The sequence below is a fragment of the Convolutriloba macropyga genome, chromosome 3 (genome assembly GCF_964194025.1).
Source record: "Convolutriloba macropyga chromosome 3, txConMacr16.3, whole genome shotgun sequence".
NCBI lineage: Eukaryota > Metazoa > Xenacoelomorpha > Acoela > Convolutidae > Convolutriloba > Convolutriloba macropyga.
In genome coordinates, this window is record NC_134470.1 from 67788266 (window position 1) to 67811803 (window position 23538).

Consider the following 23538-nt stretch of genomic DNA (forward strand, 5'->3'; position numbering starts at 1 on the left):
ATTAGTGTTCATAAAAATTAAAGTTCCATAAGTGAGTTCAGAAGTCATTTTTTTGAGTGAGGTAAGTCACGCAATTGGCCAAAAAGCAGAAATGACGTTACTCACACAAATATTAACTGCAAAGCAGTAGAAGTCACTGAAAAAATTGAAAAAGGCAATTCCAAGAAGTCAGGTCGTAACAACTGGGAAAACCATTTAAAAAAATCAGATCAAAAAAATTAAAAAAAAACAAATTGAATGTCAAAATGACGCAAAAAACACTAGCGAGATTTCGTTCAAACAAAAAACTAGGCCCAGAATGAGCTATAAATGCATTGGGAAAACCATTTGAAAAAATTCAATCCAAAAAATTGAAAAAACGGTAAACATCAGAGTGAAATAGCCGCATATGAACAAAAAACCACTAGCGAGAAAGCTAATTTCTGTTCAAACACCGTTTTCTCACAATACTTTAAAATTGGAGCAAAAAAATTTCACGCCGCAAAACCACTCATTTTCCCCTCAACTTCGTGTTTTGTTGTGACCAAAATCACGACTATAATTTGACTTCAAAAATCATGAAAATATGTGAACAGATCTTTTGCCCCAAAACAATTCAAACTCTTTGAATTGTGAAAAACAACAAAGTCCCCAATATTAGCCACTATCGCTTCGCGGCTATTAAAAAGTGTTCACAAAAGCACCAAAAACGGGGAAATTCTGATATGTTTAAAAACAGTTCTAAAATGCTCTGCTGTATAAAATTTTTTGATAAAATTGATTTATTATTGATATCAGTCTAATCAAGATGTAACCCAAAACAAACGCAAACGCTAACTGCCGACCAAAAATGTTCCCGTAGACTGTGAAAAATGAATACATAAACCTCAAATTACGCGTCTAAAAGCAAAAAAATAGCAAAAATAATTCAAAACTCAATCTAATAAACAAAGATATCTTCAAAATGGTCAAAAACACTATCAAATGTACAACTAGTGGTTAATATTAGTTCAATGATATATTTGGGTTGATAAAATTAAATGAAACTGAAAAGCTGCTGAGACATTTTCCACGTGAGCAAAAAATTTTCACTTGCTTGAAAATAATTGTGTAGGCCAACTTATCTCGGTTTCTCTAAAAAAATGAACGAAGAAACCCACTCTGAAATTCCCTTTTTAACAGGTTAACCAAAACACATTTTTTTCCACAGTCGGTAACTACTTTTACTCAAACGATTAAAAAAAAGATCAACATAGCTCATCTTTGAGTTCTAAAGACCAAGAAAAAACAACAAAATCTCAATCAAAAACAATCAACTACCCTAGGGTGACAGAGGAGGTCAAACTTTTCAGTCTAAGAACAACCCTTGGCAACTTGAAATTGTCTGCGCAAAACTGTTTTGTCGAATCGCATACTGAGAGCCTAGGAAGGCGTAAGAGTCTAAGAGAGATACTTGGCAACTTATTGACCTCCGAGTGCTACCTGTTTATCCGGTTTTTGAGGACGAAAAATCAAATGAGTCAGAAGAAAAATCGATCAAGCGAAAACTCGCATTGATAAAGACTGCAGGACTAAGATATCTGCTACAAACTTTGTTTGAGATCAGTTGACATCAATAGCGTGCTATGGCAGCTATTAATAAAGAATTCGACATTGGTTTTTCAAACATACTAACGAACATTTTTGCTCACAATATTGTTCCATTTTATTTAACTAAAAACAGCGAAATATGGCAAATTTGACAACCAGATAATTTAGATATACCAGTCCAAGTATCTCGCACTCAGTGTGACAAAGTAATGCTTGGATGTTTGCCAAATGCAACATCATGAATTCATTGTTTTCATAGGCAAAAATTGGAAGAACATTTAGTTTTGTTAATATTGTTAGCACAGAAAACTAAACAAGGAGAGCATCCCTCAAGTTTTTCCCCATAATACTCAAGCCCGCTGAAATTAACATATAATAGCACTGTTTCAAAACTAAAATTAATTTTTGCACTCACCGCAATTGTTTTCAAATAAAAAGTAAAAAATTCACCATAACTCCATTATGATCTTTCAAACTCATCAGATGATGTGATATCAAAAACAACTTAATTCGGGTTGGGGTTATCTTTCGAATGTGCTCATAAAAATGTTGTTTGTTATTTTGATTTAGATTAAATATATTAGTTTCCTTTGATTGCGAGTGTTTTGTATGATTGTGTTTTGTGTACTGAGGCTCTTGTCGAAAGTCACTTCCGTTCGTTTTCGACAAAAAGAAGTCATGTCAGTGACAGATGACTATATCTTGTTTTGTTTAAAAAGTGGTTTAAACCTTTACATCTTTATCTCTTATTCCCAATTTCTTATTTTGATCAAAAAATTGTTTTATCTTATTCATAGCTTTTTAGCAATATTTTTTGTAAACCCAAAAGCTAAACTCAAAAAAACGAAGGCTATCCTGTTTTCAAAGAGAAATTTTTACGTAAAAAATTGGAAAGATTTGTCTAAATCTATTATACAACAAAAACTTTAGATTTCATTTTTTGAACAATACCAGGATTTCAAAGATTCAAAAGTGAGTTGACAGCAAAATTTTCACCGAATTTGACAGAAGTTCAGAAGAACCTGGGTGCAAGGGAGACGATGATGAAGGAACAGAACAGCATGTACTTCTTAATTGCCCTGAAGATTGAAGTAACCAGAATTTTAACTATATATGATTTTCAACTTCAGCGAAAACATTGAGCTTAATTGAACAGTTGATAACTTTCTTAGATGTTGAAAATTGTATGTTCATTCTTCTCGGCAATATTTAAAAATAAAACTATCGTTATTTCGACAGAATCGCACATTTGTCAATTATGTCATCAATAATAGATAAACTTTTATGCTCTAAAAACTCTTCCCCTAAAACAGTTAGCATGGATTTAAATTTTTTGCTTCAAAACAAAGACGCAGAGAAAATGAATCGGTACAAAATAAAATTCATTTGCGCGTAGGTGATGTAGGTCAAAATCAGCTTAATATTGAATATTAAATATAAAACCCATATTAAGTCAAATATCAGACCAATCTTTACATCATGTTCTACACAATCACTTTTCGATAGATTACCGGAAATCGAATCCGTTTTCTAGTAAAACAAATTCTCCATGATCGTTCAAAATGGTTTTTCAGCACCTCTTTTATCATTTTTCTAATTTTAGTACATAATTTCTCCACTCTCAGCACCTATCTTTCATTATTTACACACTTTCCATGCTTAATTTCTAAACTAAATTCAAATGATTCCAAACATTTGTCTATGTAGGAAAAAAAGTTGAGTGCTGGCTATTTTTGACGTGAAAGGATTATGTACGGAATGATTTTAAAATTTTCATTTTTAAACCTGTTGTTGAATTTGTGATGAATTCTCACAATTTTGTATGAAGCGCGCTGAAAAAAAGCTGAACATTTGCTATAAAAGTGTGAAATTTGTTTCTAGAAAAGCGGAGAAATGTGCAGAGAAAGCGCTGAGTATATTTTAATGGTAAATTGTACTCTTTTGTGAGCTTAGCCGCACTTTGATCTGACCTGGTCCTTGCAAAGTATTTTAATGGCCAGATATCTGTCCTTTTTAGAGGGGATGTACTTGGCCAGAACGACTCTCCCGAATGACCCACTGCCTAGGGTCCTCTGCACATTGAAGTCATCCATTGACACATCGCTCTAAATCATCAGTACACTCAATAGAACCCTCCCACTGATTACCCAGAGAAAAACTTAGCACTGCTTCAGTGTTTCAGTTCTTTTAACCAGTTAAAAACCAGAATCGAAAGGCTATCAGCTAGAATCATGTTGCTTTTCTCATAAATGGAAAAAGACTATTTAGCCAAGACAACGCTTGGTAGAGAAAAGTCAATTTTATTTAAGACCTGTCGTAAATTCAAAAGGAATTAAATGAATCCGTTCAATCAAAAACATTTGCGAGTAGAAGAACTTTTCCTTTATTTCGAAAGGATGATCTGGAAAAGCTCAAAATATTCTTTGTAGTCTTCAAGATGATGTGTTTTTAAGGTTCACCTGTACTTTTTGTTAAGTTGAGCAACTTACCTTGGGATTCGTTTCCCATTTTGCATCAAATTCTGCTCTTGCCCGTGTCAAGTAATCCAAGACTAAAAAATGAGCATTCAAACAGTTACAGCGCATAATGTATCAAATTCAGGCGTCTCAACTGTTTTTTACCTTTCCGACAAATTCATTTTATTTTCAAAACAAATTGATTTTAAAACTGAGTCACTTAAATGGGAAAGGCATTTGATCAGACCACACCAAACAAAAACTTCTAATGAATACGAGAGACATGAAACTATTTTTCTGTCAAAATTGAAGTATTTAAAATTATTTTTTTAACGGTATAAGAAAAAATGAGGGTACATTTATCGACTTTACTTAAACTGCCCACGATGGTGTCCCGCAGATTTAATGCACCAGCTCTCCTTTTCTCTCTCCTTTTTCATTTTATTATTTCTTTCACTATTTCTGTTCTTTTTTCTTTTCCTTTCATTCCTTGCTGTTTTTCTTTTATTCTTGATCTTCTTTCCTTCTGTTCTCTCGTCTCTTTCTCTCTCTCACACACACCCTCTCCCTCTCTCCTTCCCCCTCTCTCGCTCTCTCTTTCTCTTTCTCTCTCTCTCTCTCTCTCTCTCTCTCTTTATCTCTCTCTCTCTCTCTCTCTTTTTTTCTCTATTTCTCTCTATTTCTCTTTCTCTGTTTTTCTTTTTCTCTCTCTTTGTCTTTTTTCATTCTTTCTTTCACTCTTTCTCTTTCTCTCTCTCTCTCTCTCTCCCTTTCTTCCCATCTCCCTCGCTTTTGTTCTTTGTCCTTTTTGTGTTTGTATGTTGCTCACGTTGAACGTGTATGACTTTTATCTGTATGTGTTTGTTAGTTTCTCTGTATGTGTTAGCATAAAAACGTTTAGTATGTTCTTAGAATTGCGCAACTTACTCAGGAAGATCAGGAAAAAATCTTAACAATTGAATTTCACTAGAAAGCTCGAAAATGAATCGATGATTTTAAAAATTTCAAGATTTCTGTTTCGCTCTTTCTTTCGCTGGAAACTCATCACCCTCGTTTAACAGCCAGAGGTCTCACCGCTTACGCTAGCGAAGCTCAATGTTTGGCGTCGATTAACCTATGTACCAGCAACTATTTAACTTTGCTATTTTGCATGTCTAAGGAGCGCTAAGACTTGTGCACATAACAAGATTTTGCATGATGGCATAACTCGTCTCAAAACACAAATACTACGTTGGGTTGCATGTTAAAGGAACGTTAAAACGCGCAAAGATTAAGAACTTAAATATGATGACATAGCATTCGAGTTAGAAATAATATATAGATTCCAAAACTTCTGGTTATTGAAATCTCATAAGCAAAAATGCTTTAACAGAAAGTTAAAATCAAAAATAAAAAAAATCTACCAAAAAATCTATTTAAGTGGTCGAATCAGCGCTAAATTTGAGAGCACAAAGCAGGAAAACTCTTTCCTTATGTTTAAAATCGCAAGAAAAGCAATAGCCAAAGATCTTTTTTAACAATCTGTTTGGTTTTAAATTGCATTGGCGAGCTGTGATAATTCCATTTGGTGAAATATTTAAGAAACTTAACCTCAACGTTGGAAGATCATTTCTCTTTCTGAAAAAAAGGATCTTTCCCATCACAGAAGCCCATTGTGGTGGTATAAATACGGTACTTTTGCAATACGTTATATTACCACTAAGCCTGGCGAGCTACATTGGAAAGATAGAGAAAATATTTTTCTTTTTATTACCAAAGCAGTGACCGTCATTTGCTTACGTCAGCAAATTTTAAGAGACGGTCACCGCTTTTATTACCAAAGCGGTGACCGTCATTTGCTTACGTCAGCAAATTTTAAGAGGGTATTAATGATCCATAATTAGTCCACCATTAGGCTTTACGATATTTGCAGAAAAACGCCTAAGAAAATCAACTCGGACAGAAATATTTTGCCACAGTAACGAAAGCTCTGCTCTTTAAACCAAAGAGTATCACATAACCATATTTTCTTAGAAATATTAGAAATATTTGCTGGAGGTACAAAATAAATCTACAGTGAATGATTTAAGTTCAAATTTTTGATATTCATTATACGTATAAGTTTTTCAGCCTGTCATTGCTCATAAACGTCGCAAAATTGTTGAATTAAAAACCCGGCGTTAGAACCGAGCGGGTTTTGAGCAGAACACCAAAAATGAGAATTAAAGCCGAATTCTTCGGCTCTCTGATGGGCCAAGTTCGAAACTAATTTGATTTTTTTTGTGAAAAAATACCTATAGAACAGGGCAACGAAAATCTACCCTTTGTCGCAACCTTCTTCCTCTGCCAAAGGGTTGGGGCAACGGAGAGGCGGAGTTTAGCGCAACCTTACTGCAATCCATAATCAAGGGACTAATTAATTCGCCATTTCTCATTTGTGCTACTTTAATTTGAACCAATCATATTATTTGGCCAATCAAATTAGAGTGGTCGGCTCTGATTTTCATTTTTGTCATTCGCTACTACAACCGTTCGGCTCTAATTCTTAGCTCTGTATTCAATTCAATCATCTTAAATACAAAGTTTTTGAATTACTTCACCCACTAAATACCACAAATAGGGGCACCTTAATTCATCTCTTTTTGGTTTGCCGTATCATAACATTCTTCATTATGCGGCTTGCAAAACAATGCAATCTAACAGAACCACTTTCCATTACTAACATCGATTGTTGGCTTCTGTTCTGGAAATGATTTTCGACCGCCTGAAATTAATCAATCAGCCAATCATTCTTAAACACAACAAAAAAATCCGTATTTAATGTTGATTAAATGGACACTTACTTTTGCTCCGACATATCTTGCACGCTAGTGCGGGAATGCTTAGCAAAACCATTGATCACTCGGAAATAAGGCTTCAAGGAATCAAAAATCAACGCTCGTTTATCAATTCAGGTACATAAAATTGGATGCACGTTCATGTCCCTTCAATTCTTCGTTGTGTATTAGAGAAACAAGGCTAAAAAAACGACACTAAAAGCAGAAAGCGGAGGCTCACATACCAAGTGATTTTTGTTTTTATAAGCGGCCCGATCTCGTTTTGTTATCATTTTTTTAATCAGAAACTGTTAAAAAGTGAGCAGATCACCACAGAAATGGTGATATAGTTTAGAAATAAATTAGTACCTAGATTAGTACTGCAGACATTATTTTTTGGGATCTATTCTGTCCCCAAAGCATAGTAGGCTTATATTTTTCACTCCCCCCAGCCGCACGTGCTATTTTCTTGCATAGTAACGTGCTATATAACAGCATAATTTGTAACTGGGGGGCATAAAACACACTGGGGGGCCGAAACAGAATAGATCCATTTTTTGCATAGACGCCACTTGTACACCTAAGGACAATATTAAGGGGTACCAAAAATTCTTCAATATTTCAAAGGCTGGATTGGATTTCAATTTATTATTGCTCTTTGTTTAAGTTATGTTTAAGTTATAAAGTTTAGGTTCTAATGTAAATTTTAGCCCCTCTGAACTTGTATTCAGCACTCTAGCGCATGTGCCCTAGCGTCAGGGCGCTAAGTCCCCTGGGCACTAAATCTGAGTTAATTTCCCTGAAATTACTGCTAATTTTTCGTCCTTAATCTTAGTAGACCTGTTTCACATTTTATCTTCTACCGTCAACTTCTAACACATCGTATACACAAAGTAATCGACAAGAACCATACCAAACAGTTTCAATAAACGCACTGCAAAAAAGTTGAAAGTTATGATACAAAAGATGAATCCAAATTGTCGAAGAATGAGAAAAACTGAAGAAACAGTTGCGATCAATAGTTTGCAAAATTTAACTCCAAATTTCGCTACGCCTCTTATGTGCTGATGAAGTAAAAAAAATCGTACTGTGTCTGAGAATTTCTTCGTAGCACTTTTGTGATTGGACTTCAAGTCCAGGGGGCTGCTAAGATTTATGTTCTAACAACCCCTAGAGCACCCAGGTAAGAAAATGGTCCTGCAATAAGCATACGTTAGAATATAGTTTTGGTGAGCCACAGCATTTCGAGCCCAGCTCAGAGCCCAGGGCTCAAGTGCACGAGGCTGAGATCAAATTTCAGAACTGTTCTCAGAACAACAATCTAAATTGTTTAGATCACAATTTTGCTTTGTCTTGAGGCGTATAAAAAGTAATGCTGAAAAATGTAATGTTAAACAGTACTCAAAAGGCAAGAAAAACACTTGCTTCTGTTCGCTGAGTATAAGTGAAGCAGTTTCACACATAAAATAGTTATGCAGTTGCTTTGTAGGCTCAGCTGTGGTGCTCAAGTTTTCTTTAGTGGTGGTGTTACAAAATTTAGCAGAAGACAATCTTACAAGCTGTAATAAGTTGTACAAGTTTTCGAATTTTGTTCAGCATTTAACGCAGAATACATCACCTCATAGTTGTTCCGACCCCACTTGCGGGGGAGGAACTTTATACTCAATGCTAAAAATGTCTTCTGCTAAAAATGGGTTTTTTTTTGTTCAGTCAATTTTGGCCGATCGATATATTCATCGCAGAGAAATGTGAGTGGTATCGTTAAAAAACTGGTCCAGCGTAGAATTCAAAATTAATAAGATTTGTTTTATTTTCGTTTATTTCGAGGAGTTATCGAGGATTGAAGTTTTGTGTGAACACGGGGTATTTGTTCACTTTGTGTGATTTTTCTTCAAATTAAGATATTTTCTATAAAAACGGTATTTCAAACTCAAATTTCTTGCCAAAAAATGAAACAATTTCGTGTTCCTAATAGACTAAAGGCGATAAAAAAGACTAGTTCTGGTCTCATAGGGAGCTTCAATATCAAAAAAATTCGAAATCTATTTGAGAGCTCTTTTTTTTATAAAACTTTTTCTGCATCTTTTTGCTTTTTTAAGTCACCCGGAGACAAGTCACTTTTCATATCGAGGTTCCGTTAATGACTAAGCTCCTTTACAATCAAATGAAGCCCAGTGAACAAAAAAGTCGTTTTCAAGGAATTGCTCATGTTTTTTTTTTTAAATTCGACTCTGAGTCTTCGTAATTTTAAATGAAATTTTGATTTTCCTTTTGAAGTTTTACTAATTTTTTGGAGTCCTGTGGAGTGGACTCACTAACTAAAAGTACAAGATGTTCCGTAATGAGATTTAAAAGAGCATATCTAGAGCATTGAGTGGACAGCTAATGACTGTTAACTCTTTAAAAAATTTTCGAAAATTTTTTAGAACATTAACCAATCACAAACTTATTATGGTGAACTGTAAGTCGGTCTCTGTGATGACAGCACCCTCTTCTATCCTACTGTAATCAAATTTGACCTAGCTGGCGGTTTTTTCTTCTAACTTTTAGTAAAAATGACTTCAATGACACAAGATTTCAAAAAATTTTAAATTTTTTTTTATTTCCGTATTATTGGTTACTGTTGAAATCACATTATCCTAAAATTGACAGCTCCTATTGGCTTCAAGACGAATTTCAGTGGACTACAGATAATTTTTCAGAGGAAAGCTTATGGTTTCAAATGGATTCGACCTTTTCTTCTCTACTGAATTTTTGGTTTTTGCCTGATTTTGTTGTTGTTTTCATAGTCATAAGACTCGTTGTGATGACTTATTGACCAACTATTCATGACAAACTTCCCCATTCTCCTATTGAAGCATATTTGAGCGTAATTATTGACTTCCGTTGAAATTTATTGAATTTAGTGGCTGTTAAGAATTCAAAAATAATTTTTCGAAATTTTTTTGAATATTAAACAATCTTAAAGTTTATGAGAACTGTTGGTCAGTCTCAGTATTGACAGAACCCACTTGTTTTCTACTGAAACTAAAATAAGTTTCGTTGGCGGTTTTAAATTTTAACTATCGATTATATTACTTCAATGACACAAGAATTCAAAATTAAAAAAATGGACATTTTCGTATTATTGGTTTCTTTTGAACTCTTATCACAGTATCGAAACATTATACACTTTAAGGAAAATTTATTCTAATCCAATTGGCTGGGAAAAAAATTCACTGGATCACAGATAAAGTTTTCAGAGAAAAACTAATGGTTTACATGGCTACGAAAATTTCTTCTCGCACTTTTCTACTGAATTTTGGTTTTCGCCTATTTTTGTTGTTGTTTTCATAGTCTCAAGACTTATTGTGGTCTTTTATTGATTATCTAAGCATGAAAAACATTTTTTTCTGGCCATTGTGTTATTTTTTAGAGTAGTTATTGACCTCCGTTCTTTTGAGATTAATGGCTGATAAGACTTTAAAAATAGTTTTTCAAAATTTTTTTTTGACCATTGACCAATTATAAACTCTTTTTTCGTGAACTGTCAGTCATTCTTAGTACTTACGGGATCCCTTTTTCTGATGCAGCCATGAAAATATGGTTAGCGGTTTTATCTTCTACCTATTAGTTTTAAAACTTCAATGCCACTAGTTTTCATATTTTTTTAAATTTCGGGGTACTTTTTCTTATATTTGTATCCTTTTGAAATCTTATCGCATTATCCTAAAACTGATAGTTCCCATGGGTTTACGGAAGATGTTCAACGGATCACATATAAAGTTTTCAGAGAGGAACTTATGGTCTAAATTTATTTTTCTACTGAATTTTTGGTTGTTGCCTGTCTTTGTTGTTGTTTTCATCTTCAGTAACTTGTTGTCAGGTCTTATTGACCAAATATGAGTAGCCAATAAACTTGTTGTCCCATGGAGTCATAATTTAGCATATTTAGTGGCTTCCGTTGAAAGGTAATGAAATTAATGGCGTTGATACTACGAGTTTTCTCAAAAGTTTCGTGGTTCTAATGTATTTGTTCACATTTGATTTTTTGAAACTATATTGATAAAAAGAGGAATCCCATTACTGTTAAAAATTAATTGAACATAGAAAAGTTTCTAGTGAAAACTTCATTTTTTAATGCCTTCGACACTTTTCTCGCTCAATTTTTTTCTTGAAATTGCTGTTTTTGCCTGTTTTTGTTCTTTAGGTAGCCGTAAATTGCTGACAAGTCTCTTAGGCTTGTAATTGAGGATTGAAATAGTGATGTTAACCGAATCAATTAGTCAGTTTACAGCCTTTAGTCTAAAAGTTTAGTTTGTTGTTCTTTTCGTCAAATTGTAAGTTATTTTCATCAATGAGAGGTCACATTCAATTTCTTGTATTCCGAAAATTAACATAGCTACTGATATTATTTCTCATCGATGCTCTGTTTGTTGGAAAAAATGCATTTTTAAAAACGTTTTTTGAGTGGTCATTTTTTGCGCTTCTTTTTCTCTTCTTTCAGAACAATCGCATAGTAACAGATCCCAATGGTTTACAAATGTGGCCCAAATAAACTTATTTGATCTCTCAGTATAATTCCTGCAGCTGAATTAGTAGAAATAAGAATTGAATTAAAAATACATTATATTCAGATAATAAGGCATGGCCTTATGTAATTCAATTAGTAGATAGGCTGTGTAACGATTGTTTTAAACTCAAACATCTATTTTTGTTATTTCTTCATTTGGTTGACAATTATGTCAAAAATGTAGATGAGCTCGGGTCGGAACATCATGTGCGAACGCACATTAACGAGCCGCCTTGTTTCCTGTATGCTCAAAGAATTGTCGAAAAGTTGAGCAAAACCCGCAAGTGACATCACGCACCCCTATATCAAGGCACAAAATTTATGTGTGGTAACATGTGCTTTAAACTATCTTTTGAGGAAAATGGTAAGCATAAAAAGCAGTACAATTTTAATCGAAATGGCTTGCAAAAGAATTACGAAAACAGACGCGACAAAAACGATGCAGTGATTGAACAGGTTGCTAAATTTTCTGCTCTAACTTTGCTTATCTAATCCTGAATTAGTGTCGCAAGGTAGAGGTTCAAGGTTTTGTCTTCCTAAACAGCAGATGGAACAGAACATCCACCTCAACCCAAAAAATGAAATCATGAGACTAATTTTTTCTGCTTCAGATCAAAGCTTTCGCAACCAAAGACCACAGCCAGTAGATTGCCACATAATAGCGGCGATATAAACGGTTGAGACTCTTTTTTGAAGAACACCGAGACCAATAGCAAAAAAGTTGAAAAAATTGAGTTTCCGATTTCAGGTTCTATGATTGTTTTGAAGTCAAATTTTAAACACAAATGTCTTTTAGGCAACAGAAGCTTGTAATTAGCCAGTTTCGATGACCTCCATTAAATTCTAATTATATTTTCAATTAGGTTTTCAAATCTCCTTCTAGATTTAATAGGTCAGTGAACAGTTCCTTACCTGAGTGAGGGAAGCCATGTATTACCAAAATTTATCACATGATTGACCTTTAAACTCATAACAAGAGAGTAAATAATTACGTCAAGAATTCAGTTGCTTGCGGTAGAAGTCGCCGAAAGAGGATCTCCGTGATTTCTTGTCTAATGGTTATCAAAAAGTTGTGCTAACGGGAAAAATTTGAGCTTTGACAACTTTGAAACAAGCTAACACAAATACAACTACAAAAAACAGTCAAAGACCATACAAAAACCCGCACAGAATTGAATCGCAGGACAATTGTACAAGAAAAAAAGCACTGTGAAAATTTGATGCGGCAAAGTTTTGTATTATTGGAAACATTATTTTGTAACGTTGAGAATAGGTCAAATGGCTTATGATGGACAAAAACTCATAGGCTCAAAAATGTAAAATTCTGCAAATAACTCTGCGACTCGAAAGACACAGTGCGAAAGCAAGCGGCAGATATTATTATCAGCAACTTAACTGCATTACTAATGGTATCTTAAAAGTAGGAATCAAGAAAACAACAAATTTTTTGTTTTTGGTGTCACAGCAATTACGAAAAAAAAAACAATATACTTTATTTTTTAAGTGATATCATAGACAAAATGGACTCCAATTGTAGCAAAACTTAAAGTAACAATGAAAAAGACAAGGAAAACAGAATAACACTCAAAAGCAAAAACTCAATTATTAACAAAACCAGGACCCAAGAATAACTGCCAAAACAAATCAGTCAACATTAATTCCAGCAAAATGTCCCAGCTGCTTTATATTAAATGAAAGAATTTGCAAACCTAAATTTAAAAAAAAATCTACGACAACTGAACAAATAATAAAACAATAGCGCTGAAAACTATGAGTTTTAGGAAAAAGTAAAAATGATGCAACACAAAATGATGCCATTGCGGATACTTTGTTAAAAGTAGAAACTATACGACTTCATAATTTTTGAAAGTTAATCAAATTGAAGAACATGAGGTAGTAAAACAAGGACAGTTAATTAATCCTCATTCGTAGCTAAAATATGGTGGTCCCCTAAAAAGTAACACCAGGGTTCAATGGTTTAGAACATTATATTAATTGGCAATAAAAACTTTCAAAGTTGTAATGAAATTGCACTTAATTGCCAAAAATTAAGTAGTAATACAAGGAATCTAAAGTCCTTGATGGTGTTTCAGAAGATTTTTCTACTACGTAAAACCAATATACAAAAAAGAAAGAAAAATTGGGCAGGACAAAAACCACTAAAATCGGATTAATATGCGTAGCATTTTGTAAAACAGAAAAATGTAAAGTTAAAAAGTAGCGTTCAATGGATGAAGCATCAAAAAGACCTCTTGTTTTTATACGCGAATTCTGCACTGATTATTTTACATTTATTTTGCTCAAAGGTACAAAAATACAAAAATTATTCAAAAAAGACAAAAAAATTAGCAAATTATTAGCCGACTAACGTCAGACGAATTGCTCTCAAACGACTGACAAGGCAATGAAATTAGAAAGAGCACTTTTATGATGCAACAACTTCTGTTAAAGGAGGGGTTCGAATCTTTGACCTCCAGGCTATGAGTACTTGACACTATCACTCCACTGCACAGTCTATGCACTTCCATCGCTAAATATCATTTCTATTTGAGCAACAGAATTAATGTCGAAATCCTCGCAATCAAAATCACTCAGAAATCAAAATTTTAAGCAACAAAAAGTAACTCGAGAAGTGAAATCGAAAAAAAATAAAGAATAAAACCGTCAAGAGAAAATTTTGCATAAAAGAACACACATGTTTACAACAAATGCAATCAAAAGCAAATCAAAATTAAAAATTAGGCGCACATTTTGCACTTCCGACCCATTATTAGTCTATAAAAACCGTGGTAATGTCAGGGTAAAAAATTAATGCAGAATTGACCAAATAATATTTTTACAAAGAAGAACAGATCAAAAGCCAATTAGACAACTACAGCTAAAATCGGTTATCTATGCGCCATTCTCTCAAAAACACATCAAAATTTAAATGTCATTCCTAGAACGCAGCGCATGATCATAACGTTCTCTCGCTCGAAAAAATTAGTTCACATGGAAAATTTAATCACTATCGTTTTTAGGTGAAAACGTCGTTTTAACTTGCGGTTAAAACTTCCAAAAAGCCAATACAGCTAATAGAGTCGCAAAAACAGGGTGACACTAATAATGGACCCGCTATTGCTCTTCGGCAAATAACATTCAATGTTTTCTAAATTAAATTAAAATTTATCATAATCTTCAATCTGGATAAATTTTTTTGTATTCTGCCCATAGTTTAAATCACGAAATTAAATATGCCACATTAGTTGTATTCAGCTCTCATAGAAGCGTTTTTGAGTTGAAAGTTTTATAACAGTCCCGGTGGCAGATAATCGGTCAATGAAAACAGTTGTCAAGCACAAATTTATAGATTAAACTTGACCGCCTTTTATGCGAATTTCGAAATCAAGTTGATCTGTAACATACCGTTGGAAATATTGAATGATCGGATAGTATTCAAGTGTAAAAAACCAAACTGTGGTATTAGCTAACTCCATATACTGCTAAAGAACTAGAGCTTAGAGGACTATCTCCAGAATCGCTGCCCGGCATGCTACCGTTGCACCAAAGCTCTGCTGAAGTAGCAACTTTGTTAGCTTTATATACCACAAGCTGGTTTATCACACAAGTATTGTGTTGCTTGTACTGCTTTACTTTCCTATATTTAAATCAAAGGAAGCTTCAATAGTATTGCAGATCGTGGAATGGAATTCACACTATCCATTCAGTTAGCATTTGCTCATGATTTATGATTTTTGTAACTCGTTATATAATAGGGGTTTTCTAAGCTGGTTAACATATCAGGCAATATCGTTTGCCACAGAAAACTACAAATCTGTCCATAAACTGACGGGTAGCTGCAAGGCAAACAAAATATTTAACCACTTTACAATAAAAAACGGCCGGTAAAATCGATAAAAGCTTTTTTAAAAAACATAACCGACTAAACGTCGGAAGAATTGCTCTCAAACGACTAGTGGGAGCTCTAATCAATTGCAGCCGGCTTTAGTCGGGGAAGTCTAAATGGGACTAAGAAGTTCAATAGTGGGCTTCAAATAACCACATTAGAGGTTAACATATACCACTTTTAAGATTTAAAGTGTAAATGGCAACAGTTTCAGCTCACTTTTTGTTTGACTTTTAGTATTAAATTACCGCCAATTGAGTTCAGCTGCTTGAAATTGATATTAAGAGAGAATTTTCGATCACGCGAAACGCAAAAAGTCAAGGGCGTAGAAATCACTCGAAAAGTCAAAACCGTCAAGCAAAAATTTTGCATAAAAAAGACACACACGTTTACAATTATTGCTATGAACGTCGTTCAAGAGCAATTAATAAAATTAGCGTGGTGTAACCACTACCGTAGAGAAAAATTAGTTTTAAATAAAAAATGCTTTGAATTGCCCTGCAAAAATCAACTCTCTCGCTCAGAAACTTTCAACACCTTTTTCTTCATTCCAGCTCTATCACTCGCCTTATCTAAAATATGACATGAAAAATACCACTTTCCCTGCTCTTAAATTTTGGATCAGAAATTTGCCCTAAACTGTTTTCACGTGCTGTGTTTCTTAACTCCAATGAACTCCTAAAATTGTTCATAAAAAGCGTTAAAGAGGAGCTCTTAGAATTGCATAAAAGAGCAACAATACAATCTTAATTTTTAGTTTGGAAAAAGACAACGCATTAACAAAGCGACCAATGTTGGCCGTGGCTATTAATTTTTAAAACTAGGCTTTTAGTTTGTATGATTTGCTAAACACCATCAAACTCGTCAGTATATCCCTGCCAAATAACGAGGCATATAAGAGTTACGTATTCCGGTACTGATTTTTGACAGACTCGTTAGATAAGAAGATGAGTGCTTTAAGAAGCTACAAGCTAGGGCTAAGAGTTCTGGCCAGGACCAGCAACAAACGCAACTCACTACTTTTCAAATTTTGTTAAAAAATGTGAAAATGAAAACGTAACATCTATTGAATTGCATAACAGGCAACTAATTATTATTACCAACTGAATTAACAGCAATATATTAGGGAAAAAGTAAACAATAATCAAAAGCAACATACTGCTTGAAATAAAAACGAGCCAATAGCGTCAAAAATAACTAGAAATATTAAACAATAAGTTCGAATTCAAACAAGGTCTTTGCACAAGTGTGTTGTAGCGCCATTGTTGCCTTAAGTTCAAGCCAATTTTGTATTTGACGTTCTAATTTTAACCAATTAGTCAATTCTTCAAGAAGTAAAGAAACGTCGCATTATTTGACAGAGACACGCCAGTCATGACAAATATTATCCAGCAACGTTTGCATCAGTCACAAAATACTGGCAGTATGTGGTAGCTACATTTGTGACGCATCATACGCCCACACCATTCCTCCCCCTCCTGCCCCAGATGAGGTGTTCTGTAGAAGGCTAGCGTTCGAAGTGATGATGCTAGGGCGACTGTTCTCATTAACGCCCGTAACCATGCCTGAAGTGTCTATGAGGTCTTGCAGTTGACTGGTGTCAATCTGGACTGTATGTGTGGTTGTGCCTGCTACTACTGCAGCTGTGGTGACCTGCTGGCTGTGTTGTTGCTGATGATGGTGCTGGTGGTGATTAGAGTGGTGACCTTTGGGGTCGTTTGAGATGACCCCGTTAGTTGCTGAGTTGGCAGGAATCGGTATCAAGGCTTAAAAATAAGGTTGATTATTGAACAAAACAGTAACAAAATACAGCCCTCAGATTGTTGACTATAACAAATGAAGCCAACAGGTAAAGTATTTTAATTTACAGACGCAGTGATTTTTGTGTCCGAATATGAGAAAAACTGTTCAATAAACCAGCGTAAAATAATATCGACATTAACAGATCAGAAATGAAATCGGATACCGAAATTTTGAACTCTTGTAAGGCAAACATACTACTGCTTTTTGATACTCGTCATTAATTGTTTCACTCCGCCTAGCCGTTTCGATCCATTAATAATGCGATATTCGAAAAGCAGTAACCAGATGAAGTCATGCGATTCAAAGATTAATTTATTGTCAATTTGAATGAGCCGTATTTGCTGTAATCGGCCTGTAGATCGGCCTATAGATCGGCCTGTAGATCGGACTTCTGCATATACGAAAAAAATGCAGAAGTCTGCCGATCTACAGGCCGATTACAGCAAATACGGCTCATTCAAATTGACAATAAATTACTTTTTGAATCGCATGACTTTTTATGAAGTTCATCTGGTTCCTTAACTATTGATAAGCAAAAACAACGAAATAGCTAATGAAAATGGCAATTTGAATGTTCAATTTACTGTAGCTTTGATTAGCTGAGTCGGGGTCGGAGATGGCGGACACGACCACTTGTCCCCCGCCTGGTGTCTCGTATATTTGGTCTGGTCCTGCCGAGGAAGAGGCACTACTGCTGCTGAGTGTGGCAGTCACTAACTGTTGTTGCTGCTGACTCTGAGACCCGACTGTTGTGTTGATCACAGAAAACGTACCTTTCAAAAATAAACACAGAGGTGTCTGACCGTTCCAATGTAGTCAACGAATTAAAAATGCTTTAGAGAAAAAATGGGCGCAAAATATTCCCACCAAGGAGGGGTTCGACTCCTCATCCTCCGGCGTAACAGACTGAAGCATTTTGCCCCTCGGCTATCAGGTCCTTCTGCTAGCTCATTACTCAACCGGTCTTGTTTTAAAGACTTAGTTTCTGAATAAGATCAATTTTAAGTCACGATAAAATCGAGGGTGAAAAAGTCACTCCAGCAATGAAATCGAAAAACTGTTCTAGAGCAAAACGGTCACGCAAAAATTCTGCACAAAAAGACAACGCTTGCAATAATTGCTTCAAACTTCGTTCGAGAGCAATTAAACAAAAAACGAAAACAAAAAAGAGCTGGGAATGAGCTTCCGGCAACCATTAGAAATCAATCCGATTAAAAACAGTAAAAATCGAAATCAAATAGCCGCACAATATCAAGATACCACTAGCCAGAGAGTAAACTTTTCAAACAACGCAAAAAAATTCACGCCGCAAAACCAAAAGCTTTTTCGCACCACTTCCTATTTCGGCGTGATCAAAATCGCTAATCCGATACCTCAAAAATCAGCAATATATGCAAGCAAATTGTGAACTACAGCGCCTCACCACAATTTATAATCTTTGCAATGAAAAATCACAGCGAGGCAAGTCCTGAATTACAATCCAAAGAAATCAATTGGATAATGATCTGACAATCGAACATCTTTCAAGCGACATCAAGCTAGGACAGTCAACAAAGCAAATTAATGAATTGACAAATGATCTGACAATCAAAAGTGTTTCAGCAATATCAAGCTAGGACAGTCAACAAAGCAAAGTAATGAACCGAAAAATGATCTCACAATCGGAAGTGTTTCAGGACAGCCGACAAAGCAAAGTAATGAATTGACAAATTATCTGAAAATCGAAAGTGTTTCAGCGACATCAAACTAGGATAGTCAACAAAGCAAAGTAATGAATTGACAAATGATCTGACAATCGAGAGTGTTTCAGTGACATCAAGCTAGGACAGTCAACAAAGCAAAGTAATGAATTGACAAATGATCTGACAATCGAAAGTGTTTCAGCGACATCAAGCTAGGACGGTCAACAAAGCAAAGTAATGAATTGAAAAATGATCTGAAAATCGAAAGTGTTTCAGCGACATCAAACTAGGACAGTCAACAACGCACATTAATGAATTGACAAATGATCTTACAATCGAATGTGTTTCAGCGACATCAAGCTAGGACAGTCAACAAAGCAAAGTAATGAATTGACAAATGATCTGAAAATCGAAAGTGTTTCAGCAACATCAAACTAGGACACAGTAATGAATTGACAAATGATCTGACAATTGAAAAAGTTTCAGCGACATCAAACAAGGACAGTCAACAAAGCAAAAAAAGGAATTGACAAATGATCTGACAATCGAAAGTGTTTCAGCGACATCAAACTAGGAAAGTCAACAAGGCAAAGTAATGAATTGACAAATGATCTGATAACCGAAAGTGTTTCAGCGACATCAAACTAGGACAGTCAACAAAGCAAAGTAATGAACTGACAAAAAATCTGACAATCGAGAGTGTTTCAGTGACATCAAGCCAGGACAGTCAACAAAGCAAAGTAATCAATTGACAAATAACCTGACAATCGAAAGTGTTTCAGCGACATCAAACTAGGACGGTCAACAAAGCAAAGTAATGAACTGACAGATGATCTGACAATCAAAAGTGTTTCAGCGACATCAAACTAGGACAGTCAACAACGCACAGTATAGAATTGACAAATGATCTCACAATCGAAATTGTTTCAGCGACATCAAAACTAGGACAGTCAACAAAGCAAGGTAATGAATTGACAAAAGATCTGACAATCGAGAGTGTTTCAGTGACATCAAGCTAGGACAGTCAACAACGCACAGTAATGAATTGACAAATGATCTGACAATCGAGAGTGTTTCAGTGACATCAAGCTAGGACAGTCAACAAAGCAAAGTAATGAATTGACAAATGATCTGACAATCGAAAGTGTTTCAGCGACCTCAAACTAGGACAGTCAACAAAGCAAAGTAATGAATTGACAAATGATCTGACAATCGAAAGTGTTTCAGCGACATCAAACTAGGACTGTCAACAACGCACAGTAATGAATTGACAAATGATCTGACAATCGAAAGTGTTTCAGCGACATCAAACTAGGACAGTCAACAAAGCAAGGTGATGAATTGACAAATGATCTGACAATCGAGAGTGTTTCAGTGACATCAAGCTAGGACAGTCAACAAAGCAAAGTAATAAATTGACAAATGATCTGACAATCGAAAGTGTTTCAGCGACCTCAAACTAGGACAGTCAACAAAGCAAAGTAATGAATTGACAAATGATCTGACAATCGAAAATATTTCACCGACATCAAACTAGGACAGTCAACAAAGCAAGGTAATGAATTGACAAATGATCTGACAATCGAGAGTGTTTCAGTGACATTAAGCTAGGACAGTCAACAAAGCAACGTAATGAATTGACAAATGATCTGACAATCGAAAGTGTTTCAGCGACCTCAAACTAGGACAGTCAACAAAGCAAAGTAATGAATTGACAAATGATCTGACAAGCGAAAGTGTTTCAGCGACATCAAACTAGGACAGTCAACGAGGCACACGATCCTATATTAATTGTAGTAGTAGATTTAAATTACCAATTTAAGGGTATTACAAATTGCGAGTAAATGGTATAAAGAAAATCATTGTACCAGGAGAAAAACTGTAATCAGGCTAAAAACTAATACCAATAGAGCGAATAAACCTAGTACAAGAATTACTTGTGCCAACAAATTTGCGGTTCCGAATTCGCGCTTAGGTTACAATTAGAAAGAAAGTTAAAGGTGAAAAATATTACAAGCATCGTCAGAAGTCTTTGAGTTCTGAAGAAAAATACCTGATAGCCATTTTGCATTTAGACATTTTTGTGCGATTGGAAGTAATCGTCGAGGTTAATGCAGATTTTCTTGGTGGCAAACGAAACAACGCACACAAATCGCGTTCACTCAATTGGTATCGTAGTGACAAAGAGTTTAGTAAAGTAAGTTGAGAGTATTTACCGGCACAGTAGCTCTACTCGAGTCCCGAGGGTTCAAATATTCAAATTTACGAAGCTCTGTTAAAATCAGTACAACAGGCGATATATCCATATAAAAGTACATAAAACACAGGCTCTGATAAACTAGACATTACACAAGAAGGACGATTTTACGGTTCATTATGCTTCAGCCACGCCCAAGACTGTCTTGCTTTCCTCAACATGAGTTTTACGTGACTCCTCAATCAATTTTAGGGAGTACGATATCGTAACTCCAATTCACATGATTCCGAGGAGAGATCATCAGTGCAAGAAATATATCCGGATGTTGATGTGCTCATGTCAAAATATCAATATCTATTGGGGTTCAATGGTAGCATAAAATGCGACAAATGTAAGAGCACATAGCTCTCTGTATATTGCTAAAAATTTAATCATCACAAATGAAGTTGAATTGTCTGTGAAACAACCAACTTGACTGTGCTCCGGATCTTTTTATCAAATCATTGATGTTAAAATAGAAATAATGCAGGATCTATTTCACTTTCTCACTTGCCACTACTCACTGAAAATATATTCGATAACGTTCCGCCGATATTAACTGTCTGACGTCCCGAATTAAACTAAAATCAGCACACAGATAAAATAATAGTCAAATTCTATATGAGATAATTTCAAAAAAATCTCCAGTGGTCAACAGAATCTAAGCTTTTGCACAATCGAGAACATAGCTGTCAGATTGCCAGAAAATAGCCGCAATAGCTTCGTAGATCTGCAGTAAAAAAAACAGTAAAAAAGACAGACCCAAAAATTCGTCTTTTAATTGAAGGCTGATATGTTATATTTTGATTAAAAATCTGTATAAGTTTTTGCTGCCTGCTGCCTCTATTAGCTGCTCTCTAATATCCTTCATTTAGAGTGATACACACCCATTTGACCTTAACCCTTTGAATTTAAGCAAGTAAAAGTCAATTTCAAAGTGAGGAAGTTATTTTTGTGAGTGAGGAAAGTCAAGTGTGACCAAAAATTCAATCACGCAAATGAACAAAACAAATCGCACCACTAAGAGCGAAAAATGACGTCACGCACGCAATTCAGTTGAAATTGCATGAACGAATGAACAAAAACCAGATTTGAAGTGGTTGCGACGTCATATGGTTGTAACAAAAATCGCGACGACGCAATAAAAAACATAGTCAGAAGAATTCCGGAAGCGACTCGAAGCATCAAGACTTCACAAAAAAACAGTAATTGCAGCTGAGGCCATTACCTTTCGTATTAAACCGTTAACTCATTACCTCCCCAGGTCTGATCTAAAAATTGGTGAAATTTGAACCACTATCACAAAGAGAAACAAAATTCAGCAAAATTTTAAATTATTGAAAACGTTTGATAACATTTGAAGTCCAAAATAATAAGGATGGTCAAAAAACTTTAGGCTGAAAAGGCTGCCGGGGCTATCAGTTACCCTCGAAGAATTCGTGATTCTAATCTCAAAAAGATCGCGAAAGCAAACGGAAGATAATAATAACTTAGAAACTAAGTTAAACTTTCCAAAAAAAATGCTCGAATTTAAGAATCACAAAACCAATACAATTAGATTTCCAATAACTGCAAATACAACAAAAAACATATACTTCTTCCTTGTTGAATATATGCTCGACACAATGATTTAATACTAATTCAAAAATTGAAATAATCATAGAAAAGACATAAGCACACAAAATATTCAAAGGAAAAAAATCGTTCAAAACAATTCCAAGGCCGGAAGAAAATTATAAGGAAAAACAATAAGTTGAAATTTTTTAGAAGGCTTTCTCGCAAAATCTCAGTACTGCCTTATTTTGAATGAAATCAATTGCAAACAACGAAATGACGAAAATCTAAGAAAAAGCTGAAATCATTCAATTTTTTAACAACTGAAAAAATCAATATAACAGTATAAATGTAATTGCAAAATTAAATATAGAATGATACAAACTAGAATGAGAATAATATGGACACAATGTAAGGAACGCCGTAACGAAGATTTATTCTTGATTCTGAGCACGAATCTGAGTCAACCGAGACAAAGATTCCTACTCCTGAACAGAACAAAAAAAGAAAAAGCAGAATTCAAACATAAGAAACATTGCAATATTTTGCAAAAAAGGTCAAAAATTTTTAAGACTGCATTTATGAAAAAAAATTAACTGTTTTCGGAAAACTTAAAGCTAACAAATTATTGAATTTTTATTGATACGAAATTAAAGTCCTTCATGTCGCACAAAAAAATTTTTCTAGTAATTAAAAAGAAAATACAGACAACAGAAAAATCGGGAAAAAACTATTAAAATCGGATTAGCATATGTACAATTTTAAAAAACCAAAATTAAATCGAGGCTGAAAGAGGTGTTGTGTATATGAATTATCAAAGAGAAGCGGCCATATTAACTGATTTTTGACAAAAAAGACGGCTGAAAGATCCTAAAATTAAGAAATTAATAGAAAAAACGCCAAAAATTAACTAAAAATTCACGAAATATGTGCCAATTTTGAAATTGAAACGCATTTTCAGGCTCTGCAAAACACTGTGGTATCAATTTCCGAGGTTTACATTTC

At 34.7% G+C, this 23538-nt stretch overlaps 2 protein-coding genes across 2 annotated transcripts in view; both read right to left on the reverse strand.

Moving 5' to 3' along the window:
• Positions 1-6956, reverse strand: part of LOC142337230 (cAMP-dependent protein kinase catalytic subunit 1-like) — a 31421-nt gene extending 24465 nt beyond the window's left edge. Inside the window, exons 1-4 of the mRNA XM_075386368.1 lie at positions 6848-6956; positions 6728-6768; positions 4059-4120; positions 3540-3674 (exon numbers count right to left, since the gene is read on the reverse strand). Coding sequence (XP_075242483.1) covers positions 3540-3674; positions 4059-4120; positions 6728-6768; positions 6848-6861 — 252 coding nt within the window. The 5' untranslated portion in view covers positions 6862-6956. The remainder of the gene's footprint in view (positions 1-3539; positions 3675-4058; positions 4121-6727; positions 6769-6847) is intronic.
• Positions 6957-16307: 9351 nt separating this feature from the next.
• LOC142337232 (uncharacterized) overlaps positions 16308-23538 on the reverse strand; it is a 79010-nt gene continuing 71779 nt past the window's right edge. Inside the window, exons 6-7 of the mRNA XM_075386374.1 lie at positions 17646-17834; positions 16308-17024 (exon numbers count right to left, since the gene is read on the reverse strand). Coding sequence (XP_075242489.1) covers positions 16693-17024; positions 17646-17834 — 521 coding nt within the window. The 3' untranslated portion in view covers positions 16308-16692. The remainder of the gene's footprint in view (positions 17025-17645; positions 17835-23538) is intronic.